This window comes from Calidris pugnax, unplaced genomic scaffold (genome assembly GCF_001431845.1).
Source record: "Calidris pugnax isolate Ruff unplaced genomic scaffold, ASM143184v1 scaffold492, whole genome shotgun sequence".
In the NCBI taxonomy this organism is placed as follows: Eukaryota; Metazoa; Chordata; class Aves; order Charadriiformes; family Scolopacidae; genus Calidris; species Calidris pugnax.
In genome coordinates this window covers 930,570-942,770 of record NW_015091453.1, presented here as the reverse complement: position 1 = coordinate 942,770, position 12,201 = coordinate 930,570, and the positions used below count along the sequence as shown (strand labels likewise).

Here is a 12,201-nt window from a genome sequence, read left to right as displayed (position 1 = left end):
GGATGGCCCATAGACTGTGGGGATAATATCTGTATGCATAGAGGTATACATTTATCAAGGACAGGGAAAAGTGGTGGTGGTTAATTGGAAAGTGTAAGATCTGGGTATGACGTACGTGGTATAGAATAAGGGATGGATAATGTCCTGGTCCCAGCAGGGATAGGGTTATTTTTCACAAAGGACTGGGACAGGACACAGCTGGGACTGTCCTGCTTCCATCCAGGATACGTATCATTTTCACTGGGGAGCAGTCTGAATGACCTTAGTCAGTCATCCCAAACTAGCCAAAGGGGTATGCAATACCATGAGATGTCATGCTCAGTATATAACTTGGGGAGTTAGAGGTGGTGGGGAATTGCCTCTTGGGAGTGGAATGGGGCTTTTCCAGGTTCCATTTGGTGAGTGGGGGTACATTAATCATGTTTTGTATATTCCTGTATCAGTATTATTGCTCTTGTTTTCCCCTTTCCTTTACAGCTCTGTTAACCTGCCTTTATCTCAACCCATGATTTCTGTCTCTTTCTTCTAATTCTCCCCCCATCCTGCCACTGAGGGAGGCAGTGGGTGAATAACCGTGTGGCGAGTAGGACTAGGGCAATGATCATTCCCCTGTACTCAGCACTGGTGAGGCCACACTTCAAGTGCTGTGTCCAGTTTTGGGCCCCTCACTACAGAAAAGACATTGAGGTGCTGGAGCGTGTCCAGAGAAGGGCAACGAAGCTGGTGAGGGGTCTGGGCAATAAATCCTATGAGGAGCAGGTGAGGGAACTGGGGTTGTTTAGTCTGGAGAAAAGCAGGCTAAGGGGAGATCTTATTACTCTCTACAACTACGTGAAAGGAGGGCGTAGTGAGGGAGTCGGTCTCTTCTCCCAGGTAACAAGTGATAGGACAAGAGGAAATGGCCACAAGTTGCACCAGGGGAGGCTTAGATTGGATATTAGGAAAATTTTCTTCACTGGAAGGGATATCAAACATTGGAAGAGGCTGCCCAGGGAAGTGCTTGAGTCACCACCCTTGGAGGTATTTAAAAGATGTGTAGTTGTGGTGCTGAGGCGCATGGTTTAGTGGTGGAGTTGGCAGTGTTAGGTTAACATGGGGACATCTAAGTCTGGACCTCTTTAGCCTATGTTGCCAACATCCAGGAGTCTGTTCATATCTTATGTTGATACCTTGCATGTTCTACTGGATTCACACATATAAAATAGAGCTAAAACAGGTTCTTGTGAATTACTGGAGCATCTGGTGGAGAACGCACAAGTTTCTTATATTGATGCCCATAGATGCCTTTTCTTAGGCAATCAAATCACAGTTGTGCAGCTATAGTGAGCACAGTTTGAAGTGTGTCACTGTCAGATGCTTAATCCTATTGCATGGATCTGAACTGTCAAGCTGTAAAGGACAACATGTCCAAAGGCAATCCAAAAGGCAGACACAGTACGTCTAGGATCTGAGAATGTCAAACGTTTTTCATCTTGCTCAACAAGGAACTGCAGTGCAGGCTGAGACTGAAGGTGGTGAATGTCTGTGTAAAGAATCACAGCACCTAAAAATGAAGCACTTCTAAATCACTGCACTCCACATTAAAACCAGGATTTAGCATTTAAACATAGGTATGTATCTAGTGGTTTTAGAAATGTCCATGCTTCACAGACATGAAGTATGGCAAACGACCCTGCAACAGACCTGTTCTGTTCTGGATCCACTGGCAAAGTCTGGGTAGCATACTTGAGGTTATTTAACATGTCTATAGTGGTCTATGTAAATGCAAAGCAAGTGTCTCATCATTGACCATAATGTCATTCTGGAAAAGTAGCAAGAAACATAAAGACATTTTAATATATAAACCTAGGCAAGATAAGCCATGCTGCTAAACCCAGTAGAGGTGTAGCACACCATAAATGTAACACATGTTAGCTGTCTTCAGCTATACAGGAAGTCTGAATGGCAGGAGAGTCATTCAGCCGCCTAAACATAGCCATCAAGTAATCATTTAATACCTTGGATTGTCCAGAACAGGTCAGGTATGTCTCAAATCCTGCAAGAGACACACATGCTTCTGTATTGGAAGCTGGATATCAGATAGGGTATCGTAAAACATCTAAAAATGACGGAAGAAACATCAAGTCCTTGAATATCTCCCCTAATTTAGATCTATGCCATTAATTCCTAATGTGTTAAACTGCATGCAATAATCAGTAGTTTTTCAGTCTCTTGCAATACAGTGGCTTTTTGACCTCTTCCTTGCAAATATGAGAAGTGGAGTGACCATATTCTGAGACTTGTCCTTGTTATAGTCATTTTCTGCCAGGAAAAAATTTTCTCCCCAACATTTTTTTCAGGGCACATCTCATCTCCTGATTCCTAAGAGTGTAGATCAAGGGGTTCAGAGCTGGGGTGACAGTGCTGTACATGAGAGACACTTGCACATCCCTTTTAGGAAAGCTTCCTGAGGAGGGTGGTGTATAATTGCAGAACACCGGTATGTACAGCAGTGCCACAATGGTGAGGTGGGAGGCACAGGTGGAAAAGGGCTTCCATCTTCCTTCCTGGGAGTGGACTTTCTGGAAGAGAAAGGAGATGATGTAGAGGTAGGAGAAGACTATGAGAACAAAGGGCCCTAGAGCAATAGATGTGGTGACAATGTTGAGGAGGGTCATGTTGAGGCTAGTAGAACTGCAAGCCAAATTCAACAGTGGCTTGATGTCACAGAAGAAGTGGCAAATGTGGTTGTGGCCACAGAAACTCAGTTGGGAGGTCATGGCTGAGTGCATCGTGGCATGTACAAACCCAATGGACCAGCAGGCCACAGCCAGAAGCAGACAAGTCCGTGGGCTCATGATAAGGGTGTAGCGCAAAGGATTGCAAATGGCCACATAGCGGTCATAGGCCATGGTGGCCAGGAGCACAGCCTCAGTACTGCCCAGGAAGTGGAAGAAGTGTAGCTGGGCCAAGCACCCTCCAAAAGAGATGGGCTGATGCCCAAAGAGAAAGCCAGTCAGCATCTTGGGAACAGTGACTGTAGAGTATAAAATATCCAGGCAGGACAGGTTGCCAAGGAAGAAGTACATCGGTGTGTGGAGTCGGGGCTCAAATATCACCATGGTGACAATGGCACCATTTCCCAGAAGACTGGTCAAGTAGAGTAGCAGAAAGGTGATAAAGAAAAAGTACTGCAGCTCCTGGATGTCGGTGAAGCCCAAAAGGATGAACTCACTGGTCTCTGTCTGGTTCAGCATTGCTGGAACAATAAGAAGCAAAGGCAAGATGTCAAGGTTTCATGGTTGTGAGGAGTAACAGCATTACAAAACTCACTACTTTCTATGCTAAGAACTTAAATGGAGTCTTCTCCTACATTCTGTCTGGAACAAATAAAAGAGTAAAATATTACAGAGGGGAAAATATTAAGATAAAACTTTCCATCTATGCATAACCACAGAATATGTAAAATGTAAAACATTGCTGCTTCTCCACATTCATGTTTCAGTTCTGATCATATGTCATCTGATCAAACACCTTTCCCCTATTCCTTCTCTTTCTCACACTTCCCTTCTGTTTCACAGATGCTGACTTCTGTTTTCTCCAATTACCTGATTCCCACATCCAGTCAAAGGAAAATAGTTCTCCCAATCTTCTTTTTTATTTATATATTTATTTTAGGACTCTTGCTAAAATACAAATGCCAAGAAAAGACTTTGCCTCGTTTTCCAGCTATATAAATTACAACATAATAAACAAAAAGATAATTCTGCACAAACCTCACCGCACTACCAATCAGCATTTTTCCCACTGTAGTAGGGCCCCCTGGTAGTGAGCCAGAAAGCAAAGCCGAGGACCAAACCAATGTATTTCGTGGAGGTAAAAGACTGAGAATTTCTGTTCTCCTTTTTTCTTACATATCTGCTTGGCATTCTTCTAGCTGAGAGATTAATACTGCAGCTGACTACCACAAGTTCTCAGGGGCTTGTAGTTATTCAGCTAGGATGCAAGGAGGAAGCTTTGCAAACTGTACCAGAAATCTCTGATAACCTAGTCAGAGAGAGAAAAGACTCTTTTTATCATGTTCAGGAGGTGCAAAAGATCAACAACATCAGGCGGGAGGTAAATTTCCTATTGCTTTGATCAGTCTCCTGAGATGAGATTTGTGATTCAACGGTGAATTGCAGAGCAACAAGCGGTTCCCTCAACAGAATACATAGATGACCCATCTGCAAAACAGAAGACAAAAAGTGAAGCAGCCCACAGAGACTAGCTAACAACAAACAAAAAAAAAACCAAAACAAAAATCTAAAACCTAATCTAAAACCAAACAAACCCCTTGTGTCCCACCCCCAGAAAAAAAAGTCAAACACAAATATCTCTATTGCAGTGCACAGCATTTAGGGCTGAAAGTTCTCCTGGCAATAGAGGCATGAGTTGTGCAGTCTCATCTGAACTAGAGCAGTGTTCGGGCAATGCTTCCCAAATCTCTTTCAAATATTACAATTTGTGAAACCAAGAATGTGTTCCATCCATTCTGATGACTCAGGAATTCTGATGGGTTTTTTGTGGGGCGGTATTTCACAGATGAGGAGGAGATTCTGGCCTCTTTCTAGTCACAAACATCCCAAATTTGCATCTTAAACTTCATTTTTAATCCTCTGGAAAATTTTCCACAACTGCTCACAGAAGTAACACCTTCAATTCTAGCCCATGCAGTTCAGGCGTCAGTGTGCAAATCCCACAGCAACTTCTGAATCACACAGATGCCTTTTTCTAGGAAGGTGGGTTTATTATTTCCTCTATAAAGCTCTTGACAGCTCAGCTCCAGGCTCATCTTGGGTTTCAAAACCCAGTGTGTGCAGCGTGGTTTTGTAGACAGACAGAATAATGTAGGTTGGAAGATACCTCTGCAGTCTCTGGTCCTTTTCTCACTCCACACAAGGCCAACCACATAGGGTCTTGTTCGGTAAAGATTTCAACAATTTTAAGGATATCTTCCTGGGCAGCCTGTTCCAAGTCTGAACACCCTAAAGGTGAAAAAGTATTCCCTAGTATCTAATCCAAATTTCCCATATTCCGAAATTCACCCATCACCTCACATCTTATCTCCATGCTCCTCTGAGAAATATTTGGCCCAATTTTCTCTAAGAGAATCCACCCCCACACTAGGTAGTTGCAGACTGCAACACAATCTCCTTCCCCTAGGAAGGGACAAGGATGAAGAAACCCAGTCTTCCAGCACATCCTTGTCCTCAAGGTGTGTCAGAACATTAATTACCCTGGTGTCCCTCTGTTCCTCTGCTGGACTAGCTCCACTGGGCAATGTATTTCTCATACTGGGCAGTCCAACGTTGGGTGCCTTCTTCCAGAGGTGATCTCAGAAATGCAAAGAGAGGGGAAGGATTACTCCCTTCCACTGGCTGCCTGTGCTCTTGCCAATGCAGTCCAAGACGCATTTGGATTCCTTGCAGCAAGGGCACGATGCTGGAACACATTTCACATCTTGTCCACCTAACTCCGAAGAGTTGCCTTTTCTGCAAAGCTGCTTTCTATCCAGTCATCCTCCGGCCCATATGTCCTAGTTTTCATTTGCTTTTGTTGAACTGCAGGAGGTTCCAGTCAGACTGTTCTTCTGGTCAGACAATGTCCTCCAGAAGACAGGCTCTACCTTCCTGTTTGGAAACATCAGTAAATACACTGAGAGCACGCTCTATTCCATCATTCAGGTTATTAATGAAGAACTTAAACTGTAGTAGCCAAATTACTGATCCCTGAGAAATACCTCGAGTAACTGTTCTTGTGGGAGGCGCTGATGAGGCCTGGGCCTTGTCAGAGCAACTGCAAACACTCCCTGCCTATAAAAAACATAAGTGAGGGGGGCAGTAATGTGGAAGACTGGGAACTCATGACATCAAGAATCAGCAGGAGAAAAAGACTTCCCCCAAAGCCCGAGATGCCCTTGCACAACCTCTTTACTGCTTTTCAGAGTGAAGAGGGAAGACTCACTACATCAGGAGAGGTGCTCGAGTTGGGTAAGGCAACTTGATCTGCTCCTGCTAAAACAACCAGCACAAATAAGAAAAGGTGACAGGTGACAGTGATAGGCAACTCTCTTCTGAGAGGTATGGAGGCACCCATTTGCTGGCCTGATGCACTATGTAGGGAGGTGTGCTGCTTACCAGGGGATTGTATCAGGGATGTCACAGAGAGATTACCAAGCCTCGTACAGTCCTCTTACTACTGTTATTTCATGTGGGCACCAGTGATACAGGCAGGAGCAACCTGAGGACTATCAAGAGGGATTATAGAGCTTTGGGAGCAGTGGTCGGGGACTCTGGGGCACAGGCAGTTTTTTCATCAATCTTCCTGGCCAAAGAGAAGGGAGTTGTTATGGCCAATCAAAGCTGGCAGATCAACGAATGGCTACAAGACTGGTGTCACAGCCAGGTGTTTGGCTACTTAGACCATGGGACTCATTTTAAGAAACCTGGTCTACTGGGGTCCACTTATCGGAGAAGGGGGAAGAACATCTTTGGTCAGAGGCTTGCCAAGCTGGTGAAGAGGGCTTTAAACTAGAGTCGCTGGGGGAAGGCAACTGCAATCCATTGCACTCCTAGCAATGTGATCCCTGAGAAATACCTCTGGTAACTAGCTGCCAGCAGGACTTTGGTGGGTAAAAAACTGGCTGAGTGGCTGGACCCAAAAATCTGTATAGGCTGAATCAATGAGCTGAAGCCAATGGTGTGAGGTTCAGCAAGGCCAAGTGCTGGGTCCTGCGCTTGGGTCACAGCAACACATGAACAATACAGGTTTGAGTAAGAGTGGCTGGAAAGCTTCGCAGCAGAAAAAGACCTGGGGGTATTGGTCGACAGCTGGCTGAATGAGCCAGCAGTGTGCCCAGGTGGCCAAGAAGGCCAACAGCATCCGGGCCTGTATCAGGAAAAATGTGGCGAGCGGGACTGGGGCAGTGATTGTCCCCCTTTTCTAATCAGTGGTGAGGACACACCTCAAGTACTGTGTTCAGCTTTGGGCCCCTCACTGCAAGAAAGACACTGAGGTGTTGGAGTGCATCCAAAGAAAAGCAACAAAGCTGGTGAAGGGTCTAGAGAACAAGTCTTGTGACAAGCAGCTGAGGGAGCTGGGGTTGTTCAGAGGCTGAAGGGAGACCTTATTGCTCTCTACAACTCTCTGAAAGGAGGTTGTAGTGAGATAGGGTTTGGTCTCTTCTCCCACGTAACAAATGATAGGACAAGTGGAAATGGCCTAGGTAAATCTTCTGTAGAGTGGGCTTTCCATGAACTGCAGTTCCCCACTACTAAAACCTCGCCTGGACACCCAACAATCCAGGAATTGTAAAATTGCCCTTTTATATTTGTCCTTTTTCTTTTTAATCTTCTTTTTAATATTTTTAAGTCTAACCTTTGACATTTAAAGGATAAAAATATCCTGCAACATTGAGATGTCCTTCTGCAGAATGTGCATATAGAAACTACAGGTAATACATACCTTTGTCTCTCTGTGTCCTGGAGTTAAGTTGCCTACCAACCTGACCTACCTTCCTAAGACCTAAATGCTATAGCGACCTCTTTCTTATCTTTTATCTCAGAGGCATAACCTGTATGTACATTCTCTCCACTGACTGTAAAGCAAGATTCGGATTTAGATTCCTATATTTAGGACTAACAGAACCCCATAGCTGAGTTCCCTTCACCAATAGGCACCAATCTCTTTCTTACCTGTCTGGAGCTGCACGCTTCAGCCAAATATGAATGTCTAAGATGCTTTAGATTAAATTGCCTATGAAGGCACACCTTTCTTTTGACTGCATATCTTAACCTCAGACTTTACCTGAGCTGCAACATAAAGCTGAAACTCTTACATTTCTTAGAGAATTACAGTACTGAAAGAACATTTTTATAGAACAAAGAGAATCCCAGCAGCAACAGCCTCAGACTCTGTACTCCGAATCCAGGAACTACCTGAGACAGCATGAACAGTTTGTCAGGGGGAGGGACTTCATCTCTTTAAACACGATCAGCAGATCAAGTGTTGCAAGAATTTCACACCATTGCTTTTATATCAGGTGATTTTCTTGTTTGAAGCTTCAGTCAGTCACTGGCCCTTCACAGCTAACCTAAGAAGCTGATGCTATTTGGAGCATGTAGAAGGGACATCAGCCTTGTATTAGAATTGACCAGCAACTGATGAGTGAGTTTTAACTTTTGGCATTGTTACCCTTTAACTACTGTTACTTTTTTTCTTACTGAGCTAATAAAATCATTCTGCCTTTGGAGGTATTCATGTGTTCAAATTAAAACACTTAACAAGTAGCCATTTGTATTTTAATCAATTGTTGACTGTAGTCACTACTGAGAAACAGGAATGATTTATCTCATCTGAGTTGAATGCCAAGAAAATACGTATTTCTGTCCATTAGTTACAAATAAATCCTTGCAGTTTTAGGTAGCCCTGTAAGGAGTAGGGAGTTGGACTTGATGATCCTTATAGCTTCCTTCTGACTTGGGATATTCTATGATTCATTTTCAAAATGAACATACCTCTGCTTCATGAAAGGCCTTTTTTTATTATTCTGAAATTTACTTTCGTTGAAGGAAAAAAATATACAGAAAATACTCTAATAATGCTAACATATAAAAATAAAACATTAATGCTGAGTTCAAAAAATGTTTTGATTTTATCAAATATCCTTTCTCCACTATTTGTTTTTATTGTACTCATTGTTTAAATCTGTTCTAACTAGATCAGAACGTCCCACCACTCCTTGCTGGGACTTTTTTATTCACCAAGCCAAAAAAAACCCTAATCTTCTGCATATAGACACCTGAAAGTATATTTCTCTGGAAACCTCTATTTAGGGACAACCACAAATGCCTCTATAAAAACAATAAATAAAAAGTTATAAATCATGAGCAAGCACATTGGTGTCAGCAAGAGTAGGCTGGTGCACAACTGCAACAGAGAAGAAGAGGAAAAAACTGCTTGGGCTGAGTTAAGATATTATTCATCAACCTTCAGCAACATAAATGGCTGTACAGCCATCATAAATGAGAAGGAGAAATGTGGGAGGTGATGCATTCTAGGTCCTCCTTGCTGTGTTATGCTCATGTGTTCGATCTTCCCAGAGGCTGGTACATGATAGGGAATGTGGTAGACCCATTCAATGCCATGCTTTTTGGCCCAGGTGTCAATGAGACTGTTTTGGAAATGAGTCCCGTTGTCCGACTCAATTCTCTCTGGGGTGCCATGTCGCCACTTGCTTTTCAAGGCCCAGGGTGGTGTTCCAGGCGGTGGCATGTGGCACAGGGTATGTTTCCAGCCATCCAGTGGTTGCTTCCACCATTGTGAGCATGTGGCACTTGCCTTGATGGGTCTGTGGAAGTGTAATCTAATCGATCTGCCAGGCCTCTCCATATTTGTATTTCAGCCATTGTCCTCCATACCAAAGAGGCTTTAATCGCTTGGCTTGCTTGATTGCAGCGCATGTCTCACATTCATGGATGACCTGTGCAATAATGTCCATGGTCAAATCCACCCCTCTGTCCCGAGCCCATCTATATGTAGCGTCTCTTTCTTGATGGCCCTAGGAGTCATAGGCCCATCAAGCTATGAATAATTCACCCTTATGTTGCCAGTCCAGATCCACCTGAGCCACTTCAATCTTAGCAGCCCAATCCGCTTGCTGGTTACGAGCCACTTCCTCAGTGGCCCGGCTCTTGGGTACATGGGTATCTACATGACGTACTTTCACAACCAGATTCTCCACCTGGGCAGCAATATCTTGCAATATTCAGCAGCCCAGAGGGGTTTGCCTCTGAGCTGCCAACTGTGCTGCTTCCACTGCTGTAACCACCCCCACAAAGCATTTGCCACCATCCATGAATAGGTGTAGAGATAAAGTACCGGCCATTTTTCCCGCTCGGCAATGTCCAAAGCCAGCTGCATTGCTTTCACCTCTGCAAACCGGCTTGATTCATCTTGTCCTTCAGTGGCTTCTGTAACTTTGTCTTATACGACTCCACACGGCAGCCTTCCACTTTCTGTGCTCTTCTAGAATTCCTGGGCAACTGGGGTTTCCCATTCAAGTTCGCTGCATGATCAGTACAATCCACTTACTCCATGTAGCATCCGTTGCATGATGGATGGCAGGAACCCTTTCTTTGAACATCCAACCCAGCACTGGCAGCCGAGGTGCCAAGAGGAGCTGTGCTTCTGTACCAACCACTTCTGAAGCAGCTCGAACCCCTTCATATGCTGCCAGTATCTCCTTTTCTGTCAGAGTATAGTGGGCTTTGGATCCTCTGTATCCCCGACTCCAAAACCCTAGGGGTCTCCCCCGGGCCTTTCTGCCAGAGGCTCCAGGTAGGGCCATTCTCCCTGGCTGCGGTGTAGAGCATGTTTTGAACATCTTGTCCTGCCCGGACTGGCCCCAGGGCTACTGCGTGGACTATTTCCTGTTTAATTTGTTCAAAAGCTTGTCGTTGCTCAGGACCCCATGTAAAATCGTTCTTCTTCTGGGTTACTTGATACAGAGGGCTCACAATCAGACTGTAATCTGGGATATGCATCCTCCAAAAACCCACAATGCCTAGGAAAGCTTGTGCTTCCTTTTTACTAGTTGGTGGAGACATAGCTGTTATGTCATTGATCACATCCGTTGCGATCTGCCGGCATTCATCTTGCCATTTTACTCCTAAAAACTGGATCTCCTGTGCAGGTCCCTTGACCTTACTCCGTCTTATGGCAAAACCAGCTTTCAGAAGGATTTGAATTATTTTATGCCCCTTCTCAAAAACTTCTTCTGCTGTGTTGCCCCATATGACGATATTGTCAATGTACTGCAGATGTTCTGGAGCTCCACCCTGTTCCAGTGCAGTCTGGATCAGTCCATGGCAAATGGTGGGGCTGTGTTTCCACCCCTGGGGCAATCGATTCCAGGTGTACTAGACAAGTCTCCAAGCGAAAACAAACTGTGATCTGCACTCTGCTGCCAGAGGGATTGAGAAGAATGCATTGGCGATATCAGTTGGGGCATACCACTTGGCTGCCTTGGACTCCAGTTCGTATTGAAGTTCTAACATGTCCGGCACGGCAGCACTCAGTGGTGGCGTGACTTCGTTGAGGCCACGATAGTCCACAGTTAGCCTCCACTCTCCATTAGATTTCCGCACCGGCCATATGGGACTGTTAAAGGGTGAGTGAGTCTTGCTGATCACTCCTTGAATCTCCAGTTGACAAATCAGCTCATGGATGGGGATCAGAGAGTCTCGGTGAGTTCGATATTGCCGCCGCCAAACCATTGTGGTAGCAATCGGCACCTGTTGTTCTTCGACCTTCAACAGCCCTACAACAGAAGGGTCCTCTGAGAGACCAGGCAAGGTAGACAGCTGTTTAACTTCTTCCACCTCCAAGGCAGCTATGCCAAAAGCCCACCGGTACCCTTTTGGGTCCTTAAAATACCCTCTCCTGAGATAATCTATACCAGGGATGCATGGGGCATCTGGGCCAGTCACAATGGGATGCTTTTGCCACTCATTCCCAGTTAGGCTCACTTCAACTTCCAGTACAGTCAACTCTTGCGATCCCCCTGTCACTCCAGAAATACAAATGGGTTCTGTCCCTCTATAGCTTGATGGTATTATGGTACACTGTGCACCCATGTCCACTAAAGCTCTATACTCCTGTGGCTCTGACGTGCCAGGCCATCAAATCCACACTGTCCAATAAATCCGGTTGTCCCTTTCCCCATCCTGGCTGGAGGATCATCATCGTCCTTCACTGAGTGAACTGATTTCTTGGAGTATCTCTTCTTCTGGATAGGGGCGACTGATACGGGCACAGGTTGGTTTTCTGGTTCAGTTGCAGTGCCTGCCACTGGGGTTGGAGTAGCCACAGCACCTGCTGCAGGAGTTGGAGCAGCCGCAGTGTCTGTCACTGCGGTTGGAGTGGCCGCAGCATCGGTCGCAGGGGTTGGAATAGCTGCAGCGTCTGTCGGCCTGGTTTCCATCTCTTCCCCCTGAGGATGCTGCACAACATTGAGCAACGCTCGGTAGATACTGGCCAAGGCCCAGCACAATGCAGTGAGCTGTGCCTCTCTGGAGTAGCCACAGCATTTTCCTTTCAAATATTCTGTCACTTTATCAGGGTCCTGTAATTGTTCGGTGGTAAAATCCCAGACCATTGGAGGTGAAAAACTCTCTAGAT

At 45.2% G+C, this 12,201-nt stretch overlaps 1 protein-coding gene across 1 annotated transcript; it reads right to left on the bottom strand.

Moving 5' to 3' along the window:
- Window positions 1-1,910: 1,910 nt before the first annotated feature.
- LOC106899701 (olfactory receptor 12D2-like) lies at window positions 1,911-3,236 on the bottom strand. The gene is given in 3 exon segments (XM_014961588.1): window positions 1,911-2,035; window positions 2,280-2,313; window positions 2,316-3,236. Coding segments are annotated over 3 exon segments (1,080 nt in total).
- Window positions 3,237-12,201: the final 8,965 nt, after the last annotated feature.